The 27,210-nt window shown below is 44.5% G+C and overlaps 2 protein-coding genes and 1 long non-coding RNA gene across 6 annotated transcripts in view; all 3 read right to left on the bottom strand.

Moving 5' to 3' along the window:
- Window positions 1-1,297, bottom strand: part of NPNT (nephronectin) — a 48,588-nt gene extending 47,291 nt beyond the window's left edge. For 2 of the 4 annotated variants that reach the window (XM_048304598.1, XM_048304599.1), the window contains exon 1: window positions 1,064-1,297. In XM_048304598.1, coding sequence (XP_048160555.1) covers window positions 1,064-1,134 — 71 coding nt within the window. In that variant the 5' untranslated portion in view covers window positions 1,135-1,297. The remainder of the gene's footprint in view (window positions 1-1,063) is intronic. The other 2 variants (XM_048304596.1, XM_048304597.1) reach the window with 1 other exon arrangement.
- A 13,132-nt stretch (window positions 1,298-14,429) lies between these two features.
- On the bottom strand, window positions 14,430-19,568 carry LOC125326648 (E3 ubiquitin-protein ligase RNF4-like). Its single transcript, XM_048305107.1, has 4 exons — window positions 18,989-19,568; window positions 16,524-16,671; window positions 14,904-14,958; window positions 14,430-14,585 (listed from the first exon to the last, which is right to left on the bottom strand). The coding sequence occupies exons 1-4, from the start codon at window positions 19,011-19,013 to the stop codon at window positions 14,430-14,432; spliced, it is 384 nt and encodes a 127-aa protein (XP_048161064.1). The 5' UTR covers window positions 19,014-19,568.
- Window positions 19,569-21,233: 1,665 nt separating this feature from the next.
- On the bottom strand, window positions 21,234-24,764 carry LOC125326505. The gene is made up of 4 exons (XR_007203845.1): window positions 24,681-24,764; window positions 23,852-23,934; window positions 22,210-22,313; window positions 21,234-21,798 (listed from the first exon to the last, which is right to left on the bottom strand). It is a non-coding gene; the product is annotated as an uncharacterized LOC125326505 (long non-coding RNA).
- Between the last annotated feature and the right edge of the window lie 2,446 nt (window positions 24,765-27,210).

The raw sequence follows: 27,210 nt of genomic DNA, 5'->3' as shown, positions 1-27,210 counted from the left end.
CCACTCCCAGGCTGGCACTGAGCAGTTTTAGAAGTCTGAAACAGACTATAGTATGGAATAAATGCCATCATAAAGTTTGGGCATTGTTTTACTTCACAATATATGGCAAAATTTTCTCACAGATACGGCCAAACTTTCTCACTGAAACATTAAAGGAAAAAAAGAATAAAAACAAAAGCTTCTTGGGCTGTTAAGCAGAAATTAAATACAAAGGGAAAGCTGCAGTCTTCCCTATGTTCCAAGGAAAAGATACCACGGCCGCATGCAGTTATAAAGTATTTACACAAATCGGTAATGTCTTTTTAACGACAGGCTGAAGTCCCGTGAGCGCTGCATTTGAACAAACCTTTAAAAAATAAGAAACCCTGGGGAGGGCGGGGGTCGCGCTGGCCGCTCGTCCCGCCCGGCGCAGCGCCCGCTCCGTGCGGCGCCGCCGGTCGCGACACCTGACACGACACGACGCGACACGGCCCGCGGGCACGCGCGCCCCGAGCTTCGTGTTAAAACTTGAGTCGCGATCTCCGCCGCCGTCTGTTTCAAGTGCCTCCGGGCGCCAATAAGCTAATTTTATCTCTACAGCACGCGATGCGCTTTGTTTTTAATTCTTGCGGGACGCAGCCCCGCCAGAGCAATAAACTTATCTTACACCTAAGCCCGTGTTTAGGCTGCCGAGCAACGCGCGGTACTCGGCAAGGGGCGGGAGGCTCGGGGGGGGCCGGGAGAGTCCGTGCCGGGGAGCCCCGGGAGCGGCACCGGGGCCCCGCGCCTCCACCTGCAGCCCCCCCGGCCAGCCGTGCCCGCGGGCACCGCCGCCGGCATCGGGGGACCGGGAGCGCCACACGAGACCCGCCGACGGCTCCGGCCGCCCCCGCCTCGCCGGGAGGCAGCCCCGGGGGCCGGTGCCAGGCAGGAGCCCGCGGGCCACCTCAGCGCTCGGCGTCAAAAGGGGGAGAGCCCGGGCTCCCCCCGCTCTCCCCGCGGCAGCTCCGAGCTGCCCGAGGGAACGCCGACTTGGCCCTACCCGGCCGGTCCCGGCCGCCGCCCCCGCTCTCCCCGCGCCTACCTTCTGTCAAACTCCCCGGCCGCCCCTAGCGAGAGGCAGGACGCCAGGAGCAGCCGCAGGGAGAGCTCCATGGCCGGCGGGGGCTCCGCGGCGCTGGCGGAGCGGCGGTGGCGGAGGCGCTCCCGCTCCCGGGTGGGCGAGGGCCCCGCTGCCGCCCAGGCTAGCCGCACTGCCACAGCTCCGGAGCGGCGGCGAGCTCCGCGCCCTCCCTTTCCCTCTCCCGGTCCTTGCCCGCCCGCCTGGCTGCCGGGCGGAGGAGGCGCGGCGCGGGGAGCGGCAGCGCCGCCCGCCCCCGGCAGAGGCGCCCGCGGCCCGCCCGCCTCCCCCTGCGAGGGGCACCTGGCGTGCGTGGGACACCTGGGGCGGGAGAGAGCGGCAACCAGCCCCAGCTACTGCGGACAGCGAGGCACAAACCGCAGTCTGGGGGCACTAAGCAGGGTGGGCTTTGTTATCATGAGCTTTTGTATCTTGAACTTCCTGAAGGAAGATGGTTACACCCTTCTCTCTGCAAAGCTCCCATCTAAAGCCAGGAGCGTTAAGATTTGGCCTTCTTTTACCAACCAAACCTCCCCAAAACCAAAGCTTTTTGAAAGGCTTACAAGGTGTATATGATTTTTTCTGGCTCAAACACTCCTATTAATAGCTCTCGGTGTTGGTGTGTATGATAACCAGGTGCCCAGCCCTTGTCCAGAAGAAAAAGTGACAAGTTTAAACACTAACCGCACAGCATGTAATGTGCTTGCACCACTACGGACAGCAATGACTGCATCTGTACTCACCGTTAACATGTTAAAATACAGCCCTTAGTTTTCTTCGGTTTCTATGAACTACGGCTTTGGGACTTAAAAAGGACACTTCAATAGCAGCCTGTCACCAGTGTAGGGTCAGAGCTGCTCCAAGATCTCTCTGATTAGAGACAGATGGGGTCAACCACTTGGACTGGGTTGCAGCATTGCTTTGATTTGTGCCTATGTCAAGGCTAAAGCTCATCTGCTGTTCCTACAAGGGTCTGGCTGTTGCTTAGAAGCAGAAAACAAAGGTTTTTTCTGGTTTGTGCTGTAACACAAAGCTAAACCCTTCAGGAAGCAGTTGGATGCCAACCACGACTTAAAGCTTCAGATTTGAGCTGGTGGTTCTGTGCAGAGCATTTTCCACCCTCAGAACACTTCACGGATAATTCAAGTAACACTGCCCAAAGCTGGCCATTTTTTGCACAAGATACAAATTGTGCCAGTAAGCCTTCAAAAATTACACCGTTCCTCAGAGTGGTTTTACCACTTCCTGCTCACATTTGAGCAGAAGGCCTCCTCCAATGCTCCTTCTCCTCTTTTTTTCATTTTTCATGACCATATGATCCCAATGCTGAGCTTTCTGTCCACAGCATCAGCCCAGAACTTTTCAGACACAGAGAAAAAACAACTGTAGAAGCTACAATGCGATGATTCTGCAAGGTGCTTGTACCTGTACTCAGATAACTTGCAAGCCCGCTTAGAGGACTCAGATATAAAAACTGCACTGAGGACCAAACCTGGTTCCTTCCATTCACATGAGAAGTGGATAGCCGAGCAGTGAAGGCAATGACACAATGCTGTTTGGGAAAGACAGAAGAGCATCTGGCTTGTATTAGATCCTTGCTGAAATATAGAGCTGATTGCCAGTTCTTGACTGATTGATAATTTTTTTTTCACTTGGATGTGTGATGTGGTGTAACAGACCATGCATAGTGAAATCACTGTCAAGATTCAATGGACAAAAGGGGAGACATCCTATTTGTGACAACCACAAGTATTTCTTTCTGGTAACAGCATCTGCATGTGCCATTCCAACTTGTAGAAAAAAGCATCCACAAATTACGCCACAACCAAGTCCAGGACAAGTGCCAAAAACAACATTTGAACATCACTCTGAATTAAGGTCTAGGGCAACCTGACACTTTCCCTTTCATGCCAAAGAGACATGTCATAAAATCAATTCCTTTAATGCAATGCTGCATAATGGTACTTAATGTACACAGCAACTTTAAAGCACACACTATTCCTTTAAAGCATGTTCACTCACAAATGGCAGTAAGATCATTTAATCTCTCCAGACTGCACTGAGTATTTAAGACTTCCTCAGCAGCCTGTTTGGCTCTCTTGTATGTTAATACTAGTGTGCTGGTCAGACATGGTGCCTAGTCGAATTAAGATTGTCTGCTCTTGGTTAACTTCTGCTGCCTTTACAATTTGTTTTGGAACATCAGCCCAAAAAAACCAGTTAACCAGTCACTGAAAGATCACATATTACACTTCCACACCCATCAGTGGGACTGAACATCCACTCACTTATGAATTCATTTGTTTTGGCGACGGTTTATCATCACTAGTGGAGTCTTCTTAACAAGGCAGTTTCTCATACCCATGGCAGTAGAAGGATTACTTCTGTGAGTGAGCTGTCAAAGAACCAGATCTCTTGATGAGTTAAAGGTGGATGAAGATGTGTGGGTATGCATCAAGATACTATATACAAGATGGAGATGGAGAAGTTGTTGGCCATATGACAGTAAAAAGCACTTTCATGCCTTGTGTTTAGTGAAGCAATATGAAAGTCTTGCAAAATGCTGATGCCATCAGGTGGGTTGACCTGATGTTCAGCAAGACTTAAATAACAAAAGAAGTCCAGCAGCTGTGCATAAAGCACTCAGATGATTGACTAGAACAAGTGTCCAAGAAAAATTTTTCAAAGATACTGGTAAGATACTTGGTTAAGCATAACACGATAGTGAGGTTTTTAGCTGCAAATTAGCAGCAGCAAAGCAGAAACACAGAGGAAGACAGTATTTTGAACAGCAATGCTGCTACCCTTGTGTATAAAAAGTCAAAACACATAGGAAGGTGAATTTTGCCTGAGAAGGTGTTCATTTTATGCAAGCATAGTGATCCTGCCTGCTTTTTTTTACTCTTCTTCATTCCTCCATAATTATCTTTATGTGTCTTTGCCAAAGAAGCCACACTATCAGTCATGACTCTCATCTCAGACTTCTAGTCTCATGGGTATATTGAGCTCAGATTGAGACCCTTCTATGCAAATCAGGACCCTAAACTTGTTAAGAGACACCCTGTTGAGAGCAGAGGAAGAGTCGAAAGTATTTGCAGCTGAAAATACTTGCAGCTGACCATTAGGTTCTGAATTACCTATAATTTCCCAGGGAATGAAGCCCCAGGTATATATTCTATTTCCGTATTCTGCACCAAAAGTGATAACGGCACATCTGACTGCACACAAAACTGAATTCTGGTGATAAGGTGGCAGAGAGTGAAGAACTGCTGTGAGAGAGGGGCTTGCTAATTCTGCTGCAGGGAGGGTAGAGGTGGTGAGGACAGCTGCTGCTTCTGGGATGGCAAGTGTGACAGAGTGACATCTGGCACACTGCAGTTTAACTACACACAGAGGAACATGTTCAATGCACTGCTCAGGACAGTAGTGATGTTTCAAGAATCCACAACAGTACAGTGCAGAGTGTATTTGCAGTGTATACTCCATTAAAGAACCAATGTCATGAGCCATATATGTAACTGGTAATAACTAAAAACATGTATAAACAATAGGAAACCCAGTTCTAAGAGAGGATTACTTACAGTTTTCTCTAGTGAAATGAACATTCCTTGTGTGCATGGGACCTGTTCCTCTCTGACAATACTACTTACTTTTGCTTCACATGGGATAGGCTGTGCCCAGCAGTCTCAGTGTTCCAAACTTCTGCAGCAGGATGAAGTCCAGGTTTTTATATGCTCTTTGTTGCTATAATCATCCCCAAGGGGGAAAACCAACAGAACAGAAACAGTTTCTGGAATACTCCCTGGCATTGACTGGACATGCAATATTGGAAAAAAAAGAGCTGTAAAGGTACAAGTGGCAGATATTTTAGGCTAACAGATATTGGTAAATATGGTAGGTGATAGAATACCATAGATATGACAGAAGTCACACAGAAAGAACTTTAAAATTTATCTTGGTTTTTACACATACCTATGAATTGGACATAAACAGACCAATAGAATATATGCTTTCAGGGTATTCTACTTCCAAGTAACTTTTCTTTGAGGAAGGTATTAAATGAGTAAGTTCTTTCAAGACCACTTTTTTAATATTGACTTCCTCCTTGTCTTAAAGCACATTATGAATGTTAATAAATCAAGTCCTCTGTTCAGCAGAATTGGTCAATACTTTTCGTTACACTCCCATTTACATAAGCAGAAATTAAGGAACAGAAAATTACTTTTCCACAAATCAAATAATCTGTCATCAAACCAGGAACAGATCTAGTGTTTTCCAATTTCAGACTTAAACTATAAATCCATCCTTCCTCTTTTCTAGGTATTTCACCCTCATTGAGGCTAAGAAAGTTGACCACAAATCCCACACTATCCCAAGTCACTAAATCACACCATAACTTCTGTAAAAAACACTTGATTTGTAGTTAATGGCAAGCAGGATCGTAGTCTGCATTTGAGCTGCTAATGTAGCATGTATACCTCTTACAAAATGGAACAGAAGGAAGGAATCCAAGTCCAAATTATCTACGAGACTTTCAATGTCACTACTTTTTCTCTGGGGCTATGCAATTCTGTGGTGCATTTAAAGGTAGTATTTATTAAGTAAATATTATCTCCGTCACATGGCAGGTAACAATCTCTATGACTCCCATGCTAATAACAAAACTATAAGGTATCAATAAAATAGAGCAATTCAATCAGCTAAATCACTCTTGTACTCCAGCTGTTTCTTAGTAAACCTTCTTGAAAGGGTAAGAAAGTCATCCAGCGTGTCAGACACTGTAGTATCTAATTACCTTCTATACAGATAAGCCCTGTGCTTTGGATCCTAGTTCAAAAGCTTCCAAATGCTTTTTCTGCATGAAGTCTTCCAAATTAATTTGGTTTTTTTTCCAATAAGTTTTTTCCACACCTCCTTGATTCTTCTTTAAAAACTATGAATGGTATTTGTGTTGAAGTTTACTGCATTTCATTACAGTGGAAAGAAGTTATCTTCCCCTGTAAAAAACCAACAATTTACTTTTCAAAACCCTGTAAAAATTTCACATTCCCCTCTGCATATGTATTTTTAAAAGACTTCTAGCTCTCCACATTATCAATTTTGATACCAAAGGTATTTTGCACAGGGGATCAGAATGATAATCCCCCAATTTAATATTACCCTGTTCTTTAGGGAGTCAGTCTACTTTGCCTCAGTTTTTTCCATGTGATTTTTGTAAGGTCCTACTGTTCTTATAATAGACAGTCCAATACAACTTCTATGGCTTTACAGCATGTGTTTTTCAGATCATGCTACAGCTCTCCATGTCCAGTTTTACACTGTGCAGCCAGTGCCTGATGCCGTCTCCTTTCCTGAGGAAGGCAAATGCTTGAACACAGGAACGCTGTACTATACATCATTAGTACTTTGTCACCTAAATCATTAACTTCTCCATGGGCTAAATGCACATGCATTTAGCAGTCAGAGGGAAGAGACCAAAACTGAGGCACAAGCAAGACATTCAGCCTTAGTGGAATTTACCAAAGAAATATTACTCAAATGGCAAAAAAATATATACTCAGCAACATTTAGGATCAACAGTGCACTGTCTTTTTCATGGGCAAGAGGTGCATGAAAACCTTCTGTTCAACAACATTAGAGGCAGATGACAGATTCCTAAAAAAAAAGAAAAATACCCAAAACCCAAAAATGTAATCACCAGATTACTCTCCATAACTAAATAAAATAAAACAGGAAAAGAGTCACATATGTCAGACAGAAGATAACTAGTAAAAAACTTTTAAAATCAAAAACCACCAGTATGTGAGCTGAAACCAAACTTAACCTCACAATTTCTGCTGTAATTTCAACAAAAGAAAAAGGTAACATTAACAGAAGAGATTTGCATGAAGACATGTTCTTGACCATAATTCTAACAGGAACTGTATTGAATCATGCAGCCAGGAGTTTTGTGTATTACCTGAAAAAATTATGGACTTCAGTCAAGTTTTCTCTTTCATGAGCCAAAACTGCAGGCTAGGACTTCTTGGGTTGCGTTAGAATTTTAATATATAAGGAGGAGCCATAAATCAACCTGAAAAGTTCTCAGATTTGTCTTTATGACAAAAGCTGCAAATAATATGGTGCAGCATAGATTCAATTGTTCCTGCTCATGAATTATGGTCCTTACAGTGAGAAATACACTGGGAGATGCAGAACCAGAAGAAAATTATTTACAACAGCCTAAGGTATCAGCTTAGACTGTCACACAGTTTTTGTAACTTTGTTTTTCCCTGTGCCTTGGGCTCATTGCCAATACCGAGAGGGGAAGGAGAGGGCAAGTAAGGTATGCTGCCCAGACTTCCTATACAAATTATAAATTATAAATTATAAATTATAAATTATGACAATGCCTTTCCAGAAAGAAATGATCAAGCACTACTTTAACCTTGTCCTTCAGGTTGTTCTAAATTTTTTCATAATGAACCTGAACCTCTACATAAATTCTAGCAAAGATGGAGTAAATTAGCTGCAAATAAATAAATCACTCTTGGTCCTGGTTTTCCCTCAGTTTCATTTGGTTTCAGGTGCTGTATCTTTGTTTGCCTAAGCTCAGCTATAGTTGTGTAATGACATGCATCCTCTGGTACTGGTTGCTGATAAATTGACCTAGAACTGCTTATATAAATGAATTTAAATTGCTATTCTCAAGGGGAAAATGGCTGTGTCTAATGGAATTCCTTATTTAATTTCAATCTTGATTTGACGTACAGACAATTCCTAGTATATTCTGAGATGCCAAGGGGAAGTAGTAGGCAGGAAAACCTACTACAGGTGCTCTGAGGAAGTGTTTTCATTTAGTTTTGATATTGTTGACCCAGCTCCTCTGTTCAACTTTATACTAAACTGCAAACTCTGAAAGAATAGTTGAGGGTGGAAGGGACCTCTGTTGGTCACCTGGTTCAACCTCCCTGCTCAAGCAGGGTCATCTACAGCTGGTTGCCCAGGACTGTGTCCAGGTAGCTTTTGAATAGTTCTAAAGATGAAGACTCCTCAACCTCTCCAGGCAACCCGAGACAGTACTCAGTCACCTTCACAGTGAAAAAGTATTTCTTCATGTTCAGGTGGAATCTCCTGTTTGAGTCCATTGCCTCTTGTCTTGTCACTGGACACTGTCAGCATGTACCTGGCTCCATCTGTTTTACACCTTCCTTTCAGGTATTTTTCCACATCAGTTAAATTCCCCCAAGCCTTCTCATCTTCCAGGCTAAACAATCCTGATTCTCTCAGCCTTTCCTCCTAGGAGAGATGGTCTTGTCCTTTAAACACTCAGTGGTCCTTTGCTGGACTCCTCTCCAGTAGCTTTGTATCTCTCGTGTGTGGGAGCCCAGGACTAGACCCAGCAATCCAGGTATGTCCTTACCAATGTTGAGTAGAGGGGAAGGATCACCTCCCCTGACCTGCTGGTAACAATCCTGCTAACTCAGCCCGGGATACTGCCTGTGCAGCAAGGTCATACTGCTGGCTCCTGTTCAACCTGGTGTCCACTGGGACCCCCAGGCTCTTTTCTGCAAAGCTGCATCCCAGGCACACAGCTGTCGATGTGTAGTGCATGGGCTTGCTCCTCTGCGAGTGCAGAGCTTTGCACTTTCCTTCATTGAACTGCATAGAGCCCTTGCCAGCCCATTGCTCCGGCCTGTCGTGGTCCCTCTGGATGGCAGCACGACCCTCTGGCATGTCAGCCGCACTCTCAGTTTGGGGTCATCAGCAGACTTGCTGAGGGCACACTGTGCCGCATCATCCAGTTCATTAACGATGACATTAAACAGATCAGGACCCAGTGAAACCTCTGTGAAACTAGAAATTTATAGCAATAAAGTTTTCGTATGTATTAAGTCAAAACAAACAAACAAGATCTCATTAGTAGTAAATAAATAAAGCACATGATTGATATGATAATTAGTACACAGAGAGCTGCTTGCGAGCCTTTTAGTGCCTTTCAGCATTACAGATTTTGTTTGTGGTTTTCATTAGGTAAGATTTGAGAAACTAAGATGTGCATGAACTTCATGTCTTCAGAATACACTGTAAGACACAAGAGGATGCAAAAGATTTAAGATGGGTTTGAGTGCTCAGCATGAAAGGAAATGAAGCAGTTTGAAGGTTATCTACTGATATCTACTGATTCTTCTATACTCTGCTAAAATAATGTAGTAGCATTCAATTTTATTTCATATTATATTCTTTTTGAAGCTGTATATTCAAAAACAGTAAGTACAATTAACACCTTTGAAGACTTCTATGTGTTTTCAGGGGTATCTTTTGAGAGGAGACAATAAGTATTGTGCTTGCTTTAAAATGCAATCCGACACATGCCTGAACTGTTGAAATATACCAAAATTCTCCTGAACTGTGATGTTCTTAAGGCAGAGAAACAAAACAGTTCTGACTTAGACTGGGAGCACATCACTAGATTTCTCCATCAGTAACAAGGGGACTCTGCAGAAGACAAAGTAAGGAAATTTCAGAAACTGTTGTAATGAAAATCATGAAAGGAGACAGGAAATCTAAAAAAGACTGCAACAAATCTATTGATGGTTTTAAAAACTTGTTTTCAGAACTATATCAAAATATTCCAAGCTAAATTAAAAACAGACCTGGAGAGCTCTACAGAATCCACAGGTAACAGACTTAGTGACAGAATTAATGAACAATTTTATGGACAGACAGAAGATGGAACTAGGACAAAAGGATGAAAGTTGGTTCCTGTCACATTTCAGAAAGCACATTTTATTCTTAGCATTTTAGTTTTAATACTTAAACAACTATTGGATCATAGAATGGCTTAGGTTGGAAGAGACCTTAAAGATCATCTAGTTTCAACCCTCTGACCATGGGTCAGGTTTGTTTGTGCTATAAATGACACTGAAGATGCTAATGTCTAGTTCTTGGCTCCCAAAAGATTACAATTTTTGGATTCAAACAACAAACAGACATTGAAGCCAAACCTAGTTGTCCTGAACTTCTAATTCATTGAGTTCATTATTCATTTCCCCAACATCAATAGCATTGATGAATAAAAAGTTAGGTATGCTCACTTAGGTGTAGGGCAACTCTACACATTGTATGCAACCCCAAGGAATACTGTATTAGTGTGCACTAGAAGCATCTTTCCTAAAAATTTCTATAGATTCCTCCTGCATCTCAAAACCTGACTGATTTTCTCACTCCTCATACTGTAACAGCACAGCAAGGTCTGGAGTATGGATTAGAATTAAACTAGCACCTGCTGGCATTTACTGCTTTGAGTAATTTCTTCCTATTTGGTTTCATGGGTGTCAAATTCAGCTTTAATTTTCTTGGTTCAAACCAGCAAATTACCAAATAAAGATATTTTCTACTCTTTCTCAGTAAAAGGAAGGTGCATACATACAACTAGGAGAGTCGGACAGCACTTACAGGAACCTGCTGTGCTTTGTATAAGGAACGAATCTAGTGGACTTGATCATCCAGGCAGAAAGCACTACTGTTCAAAAGTACAGCTTGAGAACACTAGCTAAAAAGTTTATCTTACTGCCTTCTGCACTGCACTGATTCTTCTCTGTAGATTAAGATAACTATTAATTCCTAGCAATTTGTGCATGTGTGTGCCTACATTTTCGTGGTTAACAGACCTTCAGAGAGACACTAACATTCTTCAAGATTAGATTCACAAGGAAAAATGTAAAACTATATTTTCCAGCAATCTGCGCATAGAGTAGCAAATTCTGTATCGGTGGTAGACACAGAATGGTACTGTTATCGTCAGAACTTGAGTGCTCCCACTTCTTTCAAGTAAGGCAAGTGCTACCATCAAGTTGATTAACTGATTTATGTCTGTCAGGTTGGCAGTGTACCATGGTGTTTATTCTTGTAACAGTAGCTACTGTGTGTACCAATAGTACACAACACCCTGCTAATGCAAACTTATCAAGAGCTAAAAACAACTGCAGTTGCAAGTTCTCTCAGTAAGGATTATTCAGCTGGAACATGTTTTATTTCAGAGGGCTTTTTGCTATTTACTACAGAGCATATAAAAGCAATCCAATTGTAGTAAAGATTCATAAACTAACCAAAAGTTTCAAATTGCATCTTTGCTTTAAATCACTTTGAAAAGGATTTTCTTTTCCAGAATCCTACTTTGAATGTAAAATGTTACTCCAACATGGATGAGGTATCTATTTATAACCAAATGTTTGTGTGCAATGGTCAAATCATAAAAAAAGAGGAACTGAATGTTTATTTTAGTCTTGATTTTCTTCCAATACCTTGTGCACTTTATCCTGAAATTCTAATTATATCCCCCTATATAAACACTGCAAATATGAAAACTGAAAGGAAGTCTATTTGCTAGAGCTTTTTTCCTCCTTTTTCCAAAGTAAAGAGATGCTTGTGGTCAAATTACTTAATGAAAAGAATTCAGTGTGTCAGCGATCATCCCAACAAAGAAAACATGTCCATTTACAGACTTGTTTAAATATTTCTATAGTTGGTGACCACATTAAATGGGTATTTGAATGGAAACATGCCAGATGAATAAAAACAACCTTCAAGGGTGCCAAACATTAGTTCATTCTACAAAATCAGCTAAGTGTGTGCAAAATTACACACACCTACTATAACTGGTGACCTCTCAGGCAACTCAACAGTCTATATCTGATGTGATTTTAAGAAAGAAATGCCAATAAAATAGACCAGGAGTTATTACCAGCCCAACAGGTCATCATCCAAGTTTATATTGAACCATGGCAGTGTATATGCCTTATAGCTCGGGAACTGTAACACTGCAAAATGGATATAAAAATGGGTATCTATTTATGACAGAAATCTACAGTTCAAGCTGAAAAGTAATGTTAGCTGGACAAAACCCATAATAACCAGAAGCTTGGCAACTCTGCAGCCTTTTCGTAGTTGCAGAATAAAATTGAATAAAAGTTAATAAAGTTAATTTTAGGAAGTCAGCCACTGCAGATCTCAGTTGAAGGAGGGTGCCTGGGATTTGCAATAGTGAATCAGAACTTTGATTCTTCTGGTTGCCAACAATGATCCAGACTGGAGGCCTCTGAGAAAGCAGCAGCAAAGATTGTAATGAATAGTAGTTGGGTCAAAATTCTTGGCCTAAGCTCTAAACCATGAGGCTTCCATCCCCCATGATCCTTCCCTATCATCTATTTTAACTATGCATAACTTCATTGTCCTTATTTAAAACTCCCTCTTTTTAAAACCCTAGTTTAAAACCCGGATCAATGGTAGTTGTTGTGGGAAATTCCACTGACTAAATACAAATACCACAAAGAAATATACATGTTATAAATACAATCACTTAAAATAAGTTTGCAAACTTATTGGCACTCCCAGAGTTCTACAAGAATTTGGTTATGTTATCCCAGACCACCATTTTTGTATTTTCTTTGCAAAACAGTAGGATTCTTTGCATACAAAGAATTAAAAATCACCTACATGATTTTCTTCAGCTTATGCTTGTTTTTAATGTGTATTTTTATACAGACTGAATACAATCAAATTGGAGATCAGCCCGTCACAATAAAAACCCCCAAACACCACATAAACAGCTCTTACCTCTATCAATTCAAACAGCCACAGATCACCCAGAAATGGTCCACAATCCAGGACATACCAGATTAAAAACCTTTCTACAAACATATGGCAGGAGAGGGAAACAAAATTCCTAGAGGGAGAGAGTTCCACAACTGGAGTATGTCAAATAACCATCCTCCATTCAGCTCACCCTTCCCTCTGCACATGCCTGCACCAGAAGTACCCCAGCTATCTGGAGAATATCAGGCCAAAACACCTGATCAGTAGGGTAGTTACTGCATGGGGGTTTTATCTTTTTTTTTTTTTCCAAAGTAAGTTAAAAGATACATTTTAGAGTAGTCCTTGTGTGCTTCATAGGTCACTAAACTTACCCGTTTCCTCCATGACTGCCATTTCCCATCTTACCAGAGCCACAGCCTGTTTTCCCCACTTGGGCACAGTTCTCTGACTCATACAAGTCCATCAGAGTAGATAGGACCCATCTGAGAGTCCTGGGAGAGCTGGCTGGTGCCATCATGAGGCTGCAGCTTATTGTCTTTGAAAGGTTGTGAAGCCTAGGGAGGTTTCCCAATAATTACAGAAAGGTAAATCTTACATCCAGAAGGACAACTCAAGGACCTACATGGAGGTCAATCTCATTTCCACCCCTGCAAAAATCAGAGCAAGGCCTCTTGGAAGCCCTCTAAACCCATACATCTATGATTTCCATCTAACTCTATAGCTTCCTAAAGAAATGGGTATCACCTCCCCACATAAGCTCTAAAACTGTGAAACTTGTCTATCCTTCTTATCTGCAACATCATTTTAAGAACCTTTGATCTATCAATCACTGATCATTGCAAAATCATATATCTGTGACTGGAGTCCTGCTGAGGCCTTTGAGATGCTACTGCTGGAAGGTGAACAAAATTACAGAAATCCAAAGGGAAAACACTAAAACAGGGAAAGACATAAAAAATTTGGCTTCAAGAGAGTGCTGGAAATAAAGAAAGTTTTCAGTTTTCTGTTGCATGGCACACTGAATTTACTGTTGCGTTGTTTACCTGAGATCCGCCCTTTCCTCTTTATTGCTTTTATAGAGCAGAAGTAACTTTCTTTCCTTTCTTATGTCCAATTATTATGTCTCTCGACAATTGCATTTCCCTTCAATGTCACTTAGGATTATCTTGCTGCAGTTGAAGGAACTGGAGCTGCAACACTGTTGTACTGGTAACAGCTCAAAGTCAGTAGCCAACTTCAGACATTCAAAAACACATTCCTTCAAAAACCTCCAGATTCTAATTAGAATGCAACCTTACAACACTACATGCTGCAGTTTGTTTATGTACCAGTTATTCTCAAAGAAAATTGCTTTCTTTGGATGTGTGCACAACCCGCTCCTCTTTCCATCTTCTGAGCAATGAAATCACAGCATTTTCACCCAAGTGTCCACCAGAGTCAGCCCTGAGACCCTGAAATGTGTCTTCAGCACATTTCCCCCAAACCAATGACTACAGTGGGATGAAAAGAACGAGCTTCTGACTGCTCAGACCACGAGCCTTATTTCCACCTGTTAAACAACATCTCTGTGTGTCAGCAGAGTCCAGCATAGAGGAGCAGACAGACTATGTTTAACTCAATCAAAACTGTATTTAAAATTGAATTCAGCAAATTTGAAACTATATACAGGAAGAACTATATACATGGAGAAACAAGTCTCTACATCGCCTATTCTCCAGGATCCATCTGAGTCTGTCCTGAGAAGTGGAAGCACTCATAAATAAATGGGATGATACAGGTCATAATGAAGTGTGAGGTCCACCCTGCAGGTTGGGCACAGCTCGTCAGTCTCCAGGGCAATAGGGAGGCACCGACTACAGAAGACATGGCCACACATGGTTGCCACAAGCTGTCGTCCATGTTCCATGATCTGGAAGAAAGAAAACCACAACATGTATTGGGAGGAAAGAATCTGACTTTGCTGCTCCGCTGGCACCAGGCAAATGAGACTTTAGAGCACCTGCAATCAGAATAACGAGGGACCCACAGATCTGCCAGTGCCATCTTGGCCAAGGCTCCTTCCTGTACCTTCACCACCAAGAAGGGACTTGTGGAGCTTCACAGCAAGGGCTCTGCTTCCAGCAGCTGCCCGCAGCATCCCACATCAGCCAACTGACTTGAGCAGCTCCCCTTCTGGCCCCTTCCCCCTCCCACAAAGCAGAAAGCATGACAGTGCGTGGATCCTCACCTCTGAGTAAACATCCATGCAAATCGGACACCTTATAACAACTCCTCGCTGGGCACTAGAGGAAACAGAACCAGAAAGAACATGCAGCTGTTAATATCACCACACTGCAGTGCTTATTGATACATAAAAGCTCACATGATCATGCAACTGCACTGACTAGCCATGACACATTTCCTTTGAAGAACCCTGCTGTCTTTAACTCTCTTTGCTGCACATGATGAGCAGTTAGGGTCTCCCTGCCCTGACAGAAAGAGTGTCCTGGTCTTTCACCAGGAGAAAGGTGCAGCCAGTCACTCTGCTCTGGGATTTGAAGTAACAGCAGTCTCCAGCAGTTTAGGTACGGCAGCTTTGACTTCCCCCAGGTCATCAATAACAGCTTTGGAACTGCAGCATCCAGCTTTCCACTGGGAACTATTCACCCCAGAATATTCATTCCAGGACCCAAGTCTAACGCTACAGAGTAACACGGCTCTGGCCAGCTCCAGCCCCAGGAAGGAGCCCTTGGTCAATGTTAAATGCTGCAGCACTGAGCTCTTTCAGCCTTACCTAAACAGAGCAGCAAGGCTCATTCAGTAACAGAGAAGCTTGAGACTGAAGGAACAAAGTATTCCTTTTTTATATTAATCAAGTGGTGGGATTTGTTCACCGACAGACTAAACAACCAAAACTTAAACATCTACAAATTCATTGGCAAAATGCATTATGGTTTAGAACGGCAGAAGCCCTTGAGGTGGCATATTTAAGACCTGACACCTAAGTTCCATACTCAAGTGCTCTCCTACGTTGCCTTTCCAAAAGGCTCAAAGCACCCCAGCTTCATTAAAACCTGTGTCTTTCCCCCCACCCCAAAGAAACACTTCAGAAAACCTTATACCATAATTCTCATGTTCTTTGTCTCCCCTAGTGACACGGACACCCGATTTAATTTCACCAGTCTAATGCATTGCACCTTTCTTATCCTAATGGAGTGCTCCTACAGCAGGACTTTCCTGTTTCTCTGCAGAATGGGGGTTTTACTATGCAGGCACCCAGCTTGGACTGCAACATCCCCATCACACATGCAAACAAATCAGGCCTTGTGACTGCCAGGACTGGCCATAAAAGCATGACCTCCACAACCGCCTGTGTGCAAGCCTGCCCTGGGAAGGAGGGCTCCGGCTCCAGCTCCAGGAGAGAGGCAGCCAGCTGATGCCGCGTGTGAAAAAGCAGGGAATTTCTGCTGGCATTTGCCCGGCTGCTGCCTGCCGGTCCCATGATGCCAAGCCTCATTGATAACAATGGAATTATTTCCATATCTAACAGCACTACTAGAGCTGGTCAGAAAAAGTAAATGCAATACATTATGAGCTGTGGCCTGTGACCAATCCCCCTTCCTTGCCATACCCCCACACTCGTCTCTAAGGTTGTGTGCAAAGTTGTACATCTGCCTTGGGCTGCCCTTTTCTCCCAAAATGCAAAAGGTATCATTTGCTCATCATGCAACACGGGAGAAGGAGGGTAATAAGTAGAGTAAGGGAAGGCTTCCCAGATAAACCAGGCACAGCAGCATAACTCAGTCCTGTACAGAAAAGGAAAAAAGGCACAGAATTCCGTGTTTGGTAGGGCATGAGCCATACGTACTCTGAACTTGCAGTGGCCTCCTCCTCTGCTCCCTCTTCTGCAGGGGCTGCATCAGCCACAGGTGCATCATTAGCTCCTGTTCCATTACCAGAGCCATCCACCTGCTCGTGGCTGTTCCGTGTGACATTTCTCCTTTGCTGTTCATGCCCTGTAATTTAATTTTCGGAAGTTACATCTCTCTCTCCCTGCAACTACCCTTGAAACGAGTTGTATAAATAGTCACTAATGGTTCCTATTTTAAATGGACCCGATTCAGCTGGGTTAAAAACAATCTTAAACAAGCTACTTTCCCAAATAGTAAGGCTGAAACCATTCCAGACACTGCGAGTATTCTGCTACAGACCATCGCAAAACATTTGCTCTATCCACCCTATGCACGGCTAAAAACGTGACCGGAGAGATTCTAAAGGACAGTCCTTGGAAACGCTAAAATTCCTTGGAGCCGTGGCCCCTTAGAAATTGTCATCATCTCCCTCCTGAGTTAAGGGAATTTGAAAGTGGAGTTATATGTGATGCAAAATGTAGAATATGTAAAAGATTTCTTAAGGAAGGATGCTGTTTGTATAGATATATTGGATCTTTGTGTACTTTCAAGCCCAATCAACTAGAAAGGAGATTTAATCCATGAAATAGACAGCAACTACCAAGCAAGCTCTAAGTGATTCCATGGGTTAGAAAAACTAATTCCTTGTTGGTAGAAGTGCCTTGTAAAGGTTCAGGGCTTGTCATGCTTCAAGGAGCTCAGACCTAGGGGAAGGTTAACAAAGCTTGCCGAGAAGGATGCCCACTGAGAGTGGACACAAAGAATGCAGAATTGCTGCGCCAAAAGGACCCCTGGCACAGCTCCCGAGACAAGGAAGAAACTGAAGTAAGCAAAAATCCCAGCTGTCCTGCAATCAGCTCTGGCCGGTAAAACCAACTCCAGCAGGGGGAGATTGCGACCACCGACTCACGGAGCAGGAACTCAAGACCAAAAGCAGGAACTCCCCATCCCAAAAGAAGAGAGAGACTGAGCATGCGGACTAATTACCAGGAGAAGTGAGACAATCGTTAACCAGGAGAAGACAGAATACTAACTAATAAGATAACCATGTAACTTGTAACCAATAATACTCATTCCTTTGTTTGCTAAAATTTATAAATCATGAAAAGTTTTGATAGTGGGTGTGCCTGATTTGTGAAATACCACTGAGCACCCAGACTTGTGCAAGGCTGGAATAAACAATCAGTGTCTCAAGTGTATAACTGTCGCAATGACCGCCACTGACCACTGCCCAGGCTAGCTCCTGCGGTATGTGACAGAAGTGGGGAGCAGCTGGAGGCTCTTGGCTTTAAAGCTGCTCCTCAGGAGTTCAGCTCTGCCCAGGGGAGCTGAAGCTCCAGGCACAGTGGCTGTCAGCAGTCCGGACGAGGGAGAGGATAAAAAGTAGCAAGGACGCTTGCCACACGGAATAATCCAAGTTTATCGCAGGCAACTCACGGGGGACAAGCCTCGAGCAGCTCCAGGGAACCTCTTATAAAGGGAGGCGGTACAATGGGGATGGCTTAACTGAGGACCAATAGAAATCGCTAAGGGAGGGATATGGACAAGGATAGACATTTCCTTGGGCCAATAGCCTCAAGGGGAGGAGGGAAATGGATCACATGCCCCAATGGGGCATCGAGGTTTAGGGGATTTCCAAAGGGGGAAGTATCTAGAGGGGTAGGGTCTCGGGGGATTGACGGGGACCATATAAGGGTAAACTGGGAGGTTTCAGGTGATGGACACTGGACCTTCGGGAACAACACGAGGGGGCTTGGGTGATTGATAGGGAAAGAGCTAGAACAAGGGGAAGAGAACAGCCATGTAGGGAGCACCGGGGGAGCGGCTTGGGTCTGGGGCAAACCAACTGGGAATAGGAGTGGGGAAGGTAGGGATGAACCATTGGGGTACAGAAAACTTATATAAAAATACAATAAAGGTATCGCATCACCACATATAATTATTGACCTGTTGCACCCCAGTAACAAATCCAACTTTTGTGGACAACATACTGACCAACTTAAAGGGAGATCAATCTTTAATGGCCTGGTCAGTAACACCCAAAGGGTCACAAAATGCTGTTTGCCTTTTAACTCTCAGAAACCACAGGCAGCAATGACCTCTGCAACTCCAGTGTCCATGTACCACTAATCAATCACTAATCAATTAGAACTGCAGAAAGAGCCACCAAATTAAAGTTCCTTCTGCATAAGTATTCCGCTACAACTTTTACTGCAGGGATTTTCCGCCATGACTGATGGAGGCCATCACACACACATTGGATCCATTTTCTAAGACACTGGCCAGAGGCTTTAGCCCTGGCCTTTGCCATTTGCTAAAAGTAGTTTCAATCCCTGCCACTCGAGTTTCTTGGAAAAGAACAACAAAAAGACCTATAACACTTTAGATAAAATCCGTTTTCAACTGTAAAACTTCAACTCACCTTGAAGAAGCTTCCATCGATGCATAAGGGAAGGGAGAGAAAAGAAGATACAATTAGGCTTTGGTGCGCACCCCTGTGCTGCAGGCAAACCTCAGCTCAGAAAGCAGCTATAGCACAGGAGGTGAGGAAGGGTGGGGTATTGCCCTCTAAGTTTGGTTAAGAACATTCAAAGCAGTAGCACAAAGAGCTGCTGCTCTGAAAACAAATAAGTGGGTGCCACTGATTCTGTTCTCGCTACTGCAACGGGGTAGAAATGGAGGCACTTAGGAACCACCCTGAACACGGTACTCCCTGCTCCCCTGTTTCAGTCCCTACTTGGATTTGGGCTGGAGCTGTTTCCTTCCCTCTTTCTCCCAAAACTGGCTAATTCTGCTATGATAACCCTAAACACTTCATATTGGGTTATCAGCAGCTCAAGAATGGAAACCACAGAAGGGATTTGGGACTAAAGACTTCCATCAGTCAATGCTAGAACTACAAGGAACTCACAGATCAGCCGGTACCATCCTGACAAGGGCTTCTCCCTCTACAGACACCACCAAGAAGGGACATGGAGGGATGTGCAAGTTGGAGCTTCAGAGCAAGGGCTGTGCTTCCAGCCAGCTGCCCACACCATCCCACCTAAGACAACTGAGTTGTGCAGCTCCCCTTCTCTCCCCTCCCTTCCCACAAATCTGAAAAGACAACAACATGTGGATCCTCACCTCTGAGTTGTCATCCTCCCTAGCCGGAGGACTAACAAGACCTCCTGGTGGCTCACTAGAGGGAGCAGAACCAGAAGAACATGCAGCCGTCAATTTCACAGTGCACAGAGGGTTACCAAGACATAAAATTGCAGAAATCAAAACATCCCCTTAGTCTCATTTTGCAGCACCCCAACCTAGAAACACAATCCGTGCAAGAGCTTTTATGTACTGCAAGCATTTCAGTCTGTCACTATCCATAGTGTAAGAAACATTCAAGAATGACTTCCTGTATGGAGAAGAAAGGTTTCTCCTGGATTTTGCTGAGTTTAGGGGTTTCTTTTCCATTACTTCTCTTCCAGACAGACCACTATGTTTCAAGTCCAAATTCTTCAAGCAGAATCAAGCAAAACCCAAAAGATTGGCAAAAACCTGTGGCTACAATATATCAGAAATTATGGATGCTGAGAAAGGCTAGCAGAGAAATTTTTCAAGCTTTTTACACCCTTTGTGAAAGTCTCCGTTCTCATGCAGACGAGCTGAGAAACCGTTTGCTATTTTGTAAATTATTTTTGCAGGTGCAGGTTGTTGGGGACTACTGTGGATATTGTTTTGGTTCATTGAGAATAGTATTTTGAGAATGGGTGTTGTAGCATTCAGCCAATCATTCTAGGAGGTGGATGGTCAAAGGACCAATGACCTCCAGCCACTCTTTTGGACCAAAGTATATAAGCTGGTCTCTAAACTAATAAAGGAAGCTATTCTTCCCTGGAATTATGTCGTGATTCTTGCCGCCGTCCCTGCGGACAACAGCAACAAGAAATTAGCCTCTGGAGAGACACTTTATCTGTCACATACAATTCAATATCTCTTGGTTCCAGAAAAAGGAAGCTTGGCAGTGGTTCGGACGAACTATCTGATGAGATGGAGCCAAGCGAGTACTGCTGGCTCTGTTCCCAGTCCTGCAGTGGGGTGAAAATGGAGACAGATTAGGATCTGCTTGAAACCACTCCATCCTGCTTCCCTGTTTCAGATCCCTGACTGGATTTGGGCTAGAACTTTTTCTTTCCCTCGTTAGCCCCAAGAAGGGCAACTTCTGCAGTCATAGCCCTAAACACTTCATGTTGGATGAACAGTTCCTGAGGAATGGAAACCACAACTACAGGAATTTGGGGCAAAGAATTGCAGTTAGCTGCTCTACTGGCACCAGGCAAACAGAACTTGGAGTATGTGCAGTCTGTCAGTCAATGCTAGAACTACAAGGAACGCACAGATCTGCCGGTGCCATCCTGACAGGGGCTTCTCCCTCTAGGGACACCACCAAGAAGGGACGTGGAGGGACGTGCAAGTTGGAGCTTCACAGCAAGGGGCTGTGCTTCCAGCCAGCTGCCCACAGCATCCCACCAGGGAAAACTGAGTTGTGCAGCTCCCCCTCTGTCCCCTCCCCTCCCACGAAGCAGAAATGATAAGAACATCTTATAAGAACATGATCCTCACCTCTGTGATGTCATCCTGCGAATTTGGAGGACTCTCAAAACGGTCTGGCCATTCACTAGAGTTGAAAGAACTGAAAGAACACGCAGTCATCAATTTCACAGTGCACAGAGGGTTACCAAGACATAAAATTGCAGAAATCAAATCATCCCCTTAGTCTCATTTTGCAGCATCCCAGCCCAGAAACACAATCCGCGCAAGAGCTTTTATGTACTGCAAGCATTTCAGTCTGTCACTATCCATAGTGTAAGAAACATTCAAGAATGACTTCCTGAATGGAGAAGAAAGGTTTCTCCTGGATTTTGCTGGGTTTAGGGGTTTCTTTTCCATTAGTTCCCTTCCAGGCCACTATGTTCCAAATCAGAATCCTTCAAGCAGAATCAAGCAGAATCCAACAGTTTGGCAAAATCCTGTGTCAACTGTATGTAGGAAATTACACTTTGGAGAGACACTTCATGTGTCACATACCCATTGTTGTCTCTTGGCTCCTCTTCATTGTCACTTGCCCGTAGCTCAGCTGAATTCTCTGCCTCCCTGGAACCAAGTGGGGACTGCTGGCTCTGCTCCCTGTCCTGCACCTCTGAGTTGTCGTCCTCCCTAGTCACAGGACTAGCAGGACCTGCTGGCCATGCACTAGAGGGAACAGAACCAGAAACAATGTGCAGCCATTTGAACATGCAGCCATTTATTTCACTGGGCACCAAGGGTTACCAACAAAGAACATGGTGGTACTTAAAACATGCCCTGTTCTGATTAAGCAACATCCCAGCCCAGAAACACAAGCACTGCAACACCTTTTATGTACTGCCAGCATTTCAGCATGTCAAGCCCTTCTCTTCTATACAATTATGGCTTCACAAACAGAGAAGAAAGGCTTCTGCTGGATTTTGCTGGGTTTATTTTAATTCTCTTCCAGGCAGGCCACTCTATTCCAGGTCTGAAGTATTTGCACAGAGTTCAGCAGAAGCCAAAAGCTTGGCACAAACTTGTTCCTACCACATATCTGAAGTTGGAGTTTAGATAGACCCTTTCTCTCTCACATACCCATCATTTTCTCTTGCTTCCTCTTCATCATCCCTTGCCAGGGCCTCGGATGAATTCTCTGATGCTCTGGAAGGATGTGGCTGCTGCTGGCTCTGCTCCGTGTCCTGCAGTGCGGTAGAAATGGAGGCACTTAGGAACCACCCTGAACACGGTACTCCCTGCTCCCCTGTTTCAGTCCCTGCTTGGATTTGGGCTGGAGCTGTTTCTTTCCCTCGTTCTCCCCCAAACTGGCTAATTCACCTGAACACTGCTTAGTACATGAAGAGCTGCTGAAGACATAAAACCCCATACCCAAAGCTGCTCTTGTGTTTGGTAAAAGTGGAGGTGGGTCATGCAAATTCTGATGTAAAATTGGAGGCCTTTTCTTTGCAAAGGTTCAGCAACAAGCCTGTCAGGAGATAGCTGCCATGCTATGTTTGCTGCATGTTTCTGCTTTGCACAGCAGCAGTGGCACCCCAGATTTGAGCAGACACACTGCACTGTGGGCTGGATCAAAAATATTCTGAAACATGGATTTTAAAAGAAGCATTAAGATTTTAGTTAAAGGCTAGCTTTGTTGAAATTAGTTAAAGTAGATGGCCCGGCTGGAATTGATAAAATGTTAATAAGTAGTCAAAGAGAGCCAGACCCGAAATAAGTTTTTAGATGTAGGTAGCTAATTGCCTGTCACTTTTCTATTTGTTTAGCTGTGCTTTTAATGAGAAACAGAAACCCTGATAAATAGATTTAAAGAAATGGAGACAATTACTAATTTCCACTTCTGAGAGCCTATTCAGAAGTCACAAAAGGAGGAACTGGAAGTCCCCCAAGAGTAATTTGTATTGTCAAAAATCAGAAAGGTAGAAAGGTCAACGTGAGGGAGAGTAGCTTTACTTCATCTTTTAAGACCACTCCCCAAATAAAGAGACAACCAACACAATTCAAAGAACAAACCACGCATGCTTCATGACTTTCAAACTAAATACTATACGAAGAAGAGAATGGAAGGTGTCAGTGTTATAAATCTGCATTTGTATTTTGAATATTCAAGACCTCTGTAATTAAACAGACTCTGTATTGGCTTGTAATTTTGCACTGCACATTAGGGAGCTATCCTGCACAGCTGCCTGGCGCTGGAATAAACATACACTTTCTAACTCTACACTGTTAGGGAGTTTATGTCCGTCTTAGTTGGGTGTCGATATTAGATCAATACCCATACTTTGGTAATTCAATTCCTTCAAAATAGAAGGGGGAAATTTAAAAAAGCAAACAAACGTGACTCTGTTAAAGGCTTCTTGGAATAAGGAACAGAACTAGTTTGCACCCCAGTAAGGTGCAGTTGTGTTTTACACCTCAGTGAGAGGGGTACCTTAAACTGATGTTGCAGCTAAAACACTTCTCATTTGAGAAGTCAAAGACTTCCTTTAAATCACTGAAGCAACAACCTCTCTTAGGTTGTTCATCCCCTCTCTGCAAGCAATTCTCAGGGATGCTGATGTGTTCATGAGTGTGTTTGGGCTCGACTGGGAACTGTGTCTAATGTGGTAAATCAGAGCCATGTTCCAACCTTTGACACCAGGGTACTTAGTAAGATGCCAGAACCTGGCAAGAAAACTAATTTGACTGCAAGATGGAGGGGAGTGTGCCATTCACTACTTACCACATCAGACTCATCGTCACTGATAACGATGACTTCAGGCCCAGAAGATTCGCCCGTGAGATCTATGACGACTTCTTCACCAGCTGAAAAACAGAACGTCAGAATCAAGATCAGAGATTGCAGAGAAATTAAAAGGGCTGCCAGTGCGGAGCAGGCTGAGGTTGGATTCACTGAGCCCTGGGTTTCTTTTTTTCAGGAGCACGTCCAACATTGCACTCAAGCTTTGCCCCAGCAGTCCACAGGGAGCACTACCAGCCCTGTCCTCTGAAGGGGCAGTGCAAGAGGAAGAGCAGCTGAGTCCCTCACAAGTTCTGTTGGATGTCAACAGCTATGGGAGCTTCACAGCAAGAAATGATTCATCTCACACAGGGGAATGTTTAGCACACAAAAGGAAAAAAGCAACCAACCAACACTAGAGGGGATCCTCTTTTTTTTCAGTTTTACCATAGTGTAGATTGTTCCCTTGAGGGATGGGGCACAGCTAAAGACAAACTTTTCCTTATCTTCATCCAGCTTGAGAGATCTCAAACTCAGCTTGCCACCCTCCACAGTGGCATCTATGGTGACTGCCAGCTCATCAGAGCATACATTCAGGTGTTTGAGCAGCACTTGAGGACCTTTGCTGCAGAGCTCATCTCCCACTAGCGGCCACTGTACTGAGCTCAGGAACAAACCAAAACAGCTGTCAGAAGCCTTGCTGTTAGGGATGCCATATCAGGTGCTTCCTAAACCCCAAGGTTTCCCATCCTCCCCAGTAAAGGGCCTAGAAACTGGCAAAAGCACACATTCAAATGAACCCAAACCTTCCAGAAGCAACTGCTGTTCTTACCAGGCTCAAAAGCAAGTGTACCACTTCCTTCAAGGTCTATTAGCTCTGCTTGTGAAGTTCCACCTGCACTGGAAGGCAGCAGCCTGCTCCATTTCCGAGCTTGTGTGGAGTCAAGCGCTCCTCCAGGGCGCTTTCGCTGACGCTGAGAGAGAACAAAGCCTTAGCATTTTCTGTGGCAGCAATATTAGCACAGCCCTCGGGTTCTGCAGCACCAATGACAGCACACGAGGATACCGAAAACACTCCCGCAAAGGCTGGAATAGGCATCAAATAGTGCTATGGACCATTTTCACCTTAGCACATCACATCAGGGAAAAGACATCACTCCTCATCTCCTACATGTTGCCTCACCAGCAAATAGCCTGTCCAATGGCTTGAAAATGAGGAGACCAGTTCCCAATTCTATCATGTTGTTACTCACACTGTAAGCATTTCTGAACTATTGCCAGCACCCACAGAGGTTCAGAACCTTCAATATCCAAAAGCGAGAAGTCACAGGAAGTTTGGAAAGATTTCTGTTTCTGTGCATTTACTCCAAACTCTAGAATTCTTTTCTAGAAGTCCCCTGGAAAATGTTTCAAGAATCAGATCTGCATTGAGTAGTAAAGTACTTACTGAGCTCATGGTGTTTTGTGATCTAAAAGCACCAGAAAAGCAAGTGGGACAAACACCAAAAAAGGAATGCCAGGGAAGAGATCAATCCCTTAGCTTCCTTCTGGTAGCCCACTGCAGATTTTTCAGGGTTCCAGAAAACTGTTCTTCCAAACCTATCAGAAAAGGAGAGATCATCAATTTGGAATGCCTGTTCTCTTGAATACCCCCATGCCCCAAGACTCCCACTCCCCAGTCTCCAGTTTCTGTCCATAACTGGAGGGGGAAGTCCGTGACCCCAGTACTTGAACCCACCTGCAGCCCATCCTGCAGCCCAGGCCAGCCCCTCAGCATCAGAAGCCTTTTCAAGAATCGGCTGCACTCACCTGTACAGTCAGTCCAGAGTTTGCCTCGCAAAGGTCAGCAAATCGCTCTCTATTCCCACCTGGGATGGAGAAGACGGATGCTCCGCGTCTGCTGCGCAGCAGGGAATCCGTGAACTGGCTCAGCAGACTCCGTGTCAACACAACCTTGGGAGCAGGAGTGCCCCTGGCAACCGGTGCCAACATTCCATGCCCAGTAACGGGTCTCCGTTTTGCACACCCATGGAGCTCCACAACGCCATGGAGGCACCTCAAGGATCACCTGGTTCCGCTGCCACCCACCAGATCAGGCTGCTCAGGGCCCTGTCCAGCCTGGCCTGGAACATTCCAGGGACAGGGCATCCACAGCTTCTCTGGGCAGCCGGTTCCGATGTCTCACCATCCTCACAGCTCTGCCGAACATCTGATCCCAATCTCCCCGATCTTCTAGTCTAAAACCCTTCCCCTTTCCCATCGCTCTCTGCCCGCTTTAGGCACTGGGAGGCCGCAGTGAGGCCTCCCCGGACCCTGCTCCTCTCCAGGCTGGACAGCCCCGGCTCTCCCAGCCTGCCTGCAGAGGACAGGTGCTCCAGGCCTCCACACATGCCCACGGCCTCCTCCGGCCCTGCTCCACAGGCACATCCTGCTGCTGCTGGGCAGAGCTGGACACAGCTCTGCACGTGGGGCCTCACGGGGCCTCGTGGGGCAGACCTGCACCTCCCTCCGCCTTCAGCCTGAGGAACCTGAGGATCACTGCAGCCCTTGGAGGGCAGAAGAAACCCCACTAAACACCACCTGCCCAAAACAAAGAGAAATTTAAACCCGGCCTTAACCCTCCGCCTTATTTCAAGTCTCTGAGGCCTCGACATTTTCACGTGTTCAACTATTCCTCTGCCAGAATTTCCCAACAGGGCTGAGGAGGTTTGCTCTGCTCCCGGGGACAGCACCTTCCTCCTGAGGCCCTGCTCTGCTATGATAGGTGACACAGCAAAAAAAGCAGAATTAATATTCAGTTTTCCTTCCAGCCACTCTGCCACTGGACCTGTGTTCACAGGGATGGGCCGGGGCTCCTGAGAGCAGCAGGGAACCCATCCCTGCCCTGCCTCTGGCAGGGCTGCTCCTCAGCCACTGGTCCCGTTGGGTGCTCTCTGCTGTGGGCAGAGTTGTGGAAATCGATCCAATGCTGTGCAGATCACGAGGATATGTTCAGCTCATGGTCTACATGAGGAGGCTCATTTCTTACCAAATTATCTCTGTTATTCCAATTCTTGCTTTTGGGTAATTGGCAACGTGTTGAGTGTTTAAGAGCGGGTGTGGATAACTTTTCCATTTTTTGAAAAATCCCAAAGGAGATTTGACACTTTATATAAAAATGCTAAGATGCTCAAGCAATTCCAAATACACATTTAAGGTATGAATGATTAAGCACCTCGTACAAGTCCCAAAGCACTGAATATGGGAAATGAAGGACACAAATATGCTGTCTCTCTGGTCTGGGCTTCCAATGCTCAAAAAACCCCCAATTCTTCTGTGCCTACACATCAGTGATGGAATGAGCTGAAAATGAGCTTTTCCTT

The sequence above is a fragment of the Corvus hawaiiensis genome, chromosome 5 (assembly GCF_020740725.1).
Source record: "Corvus hawaiiensis isolate bCorHaw1 chromosome 5, bCorHaw1.pri.cur, whole genome shotgun sequence".
Classification (NCBI taxonomy): Eukaryota; Metazoa; Chordata; class Aves; order Passeriformes; family Corvidae; genus Corvus; species Corvus hawaiiensis.
Note: the sequence above shows the minus strand (reverse complement) of the source record. Positions and strands in the feature narration are given on the sequence as shown.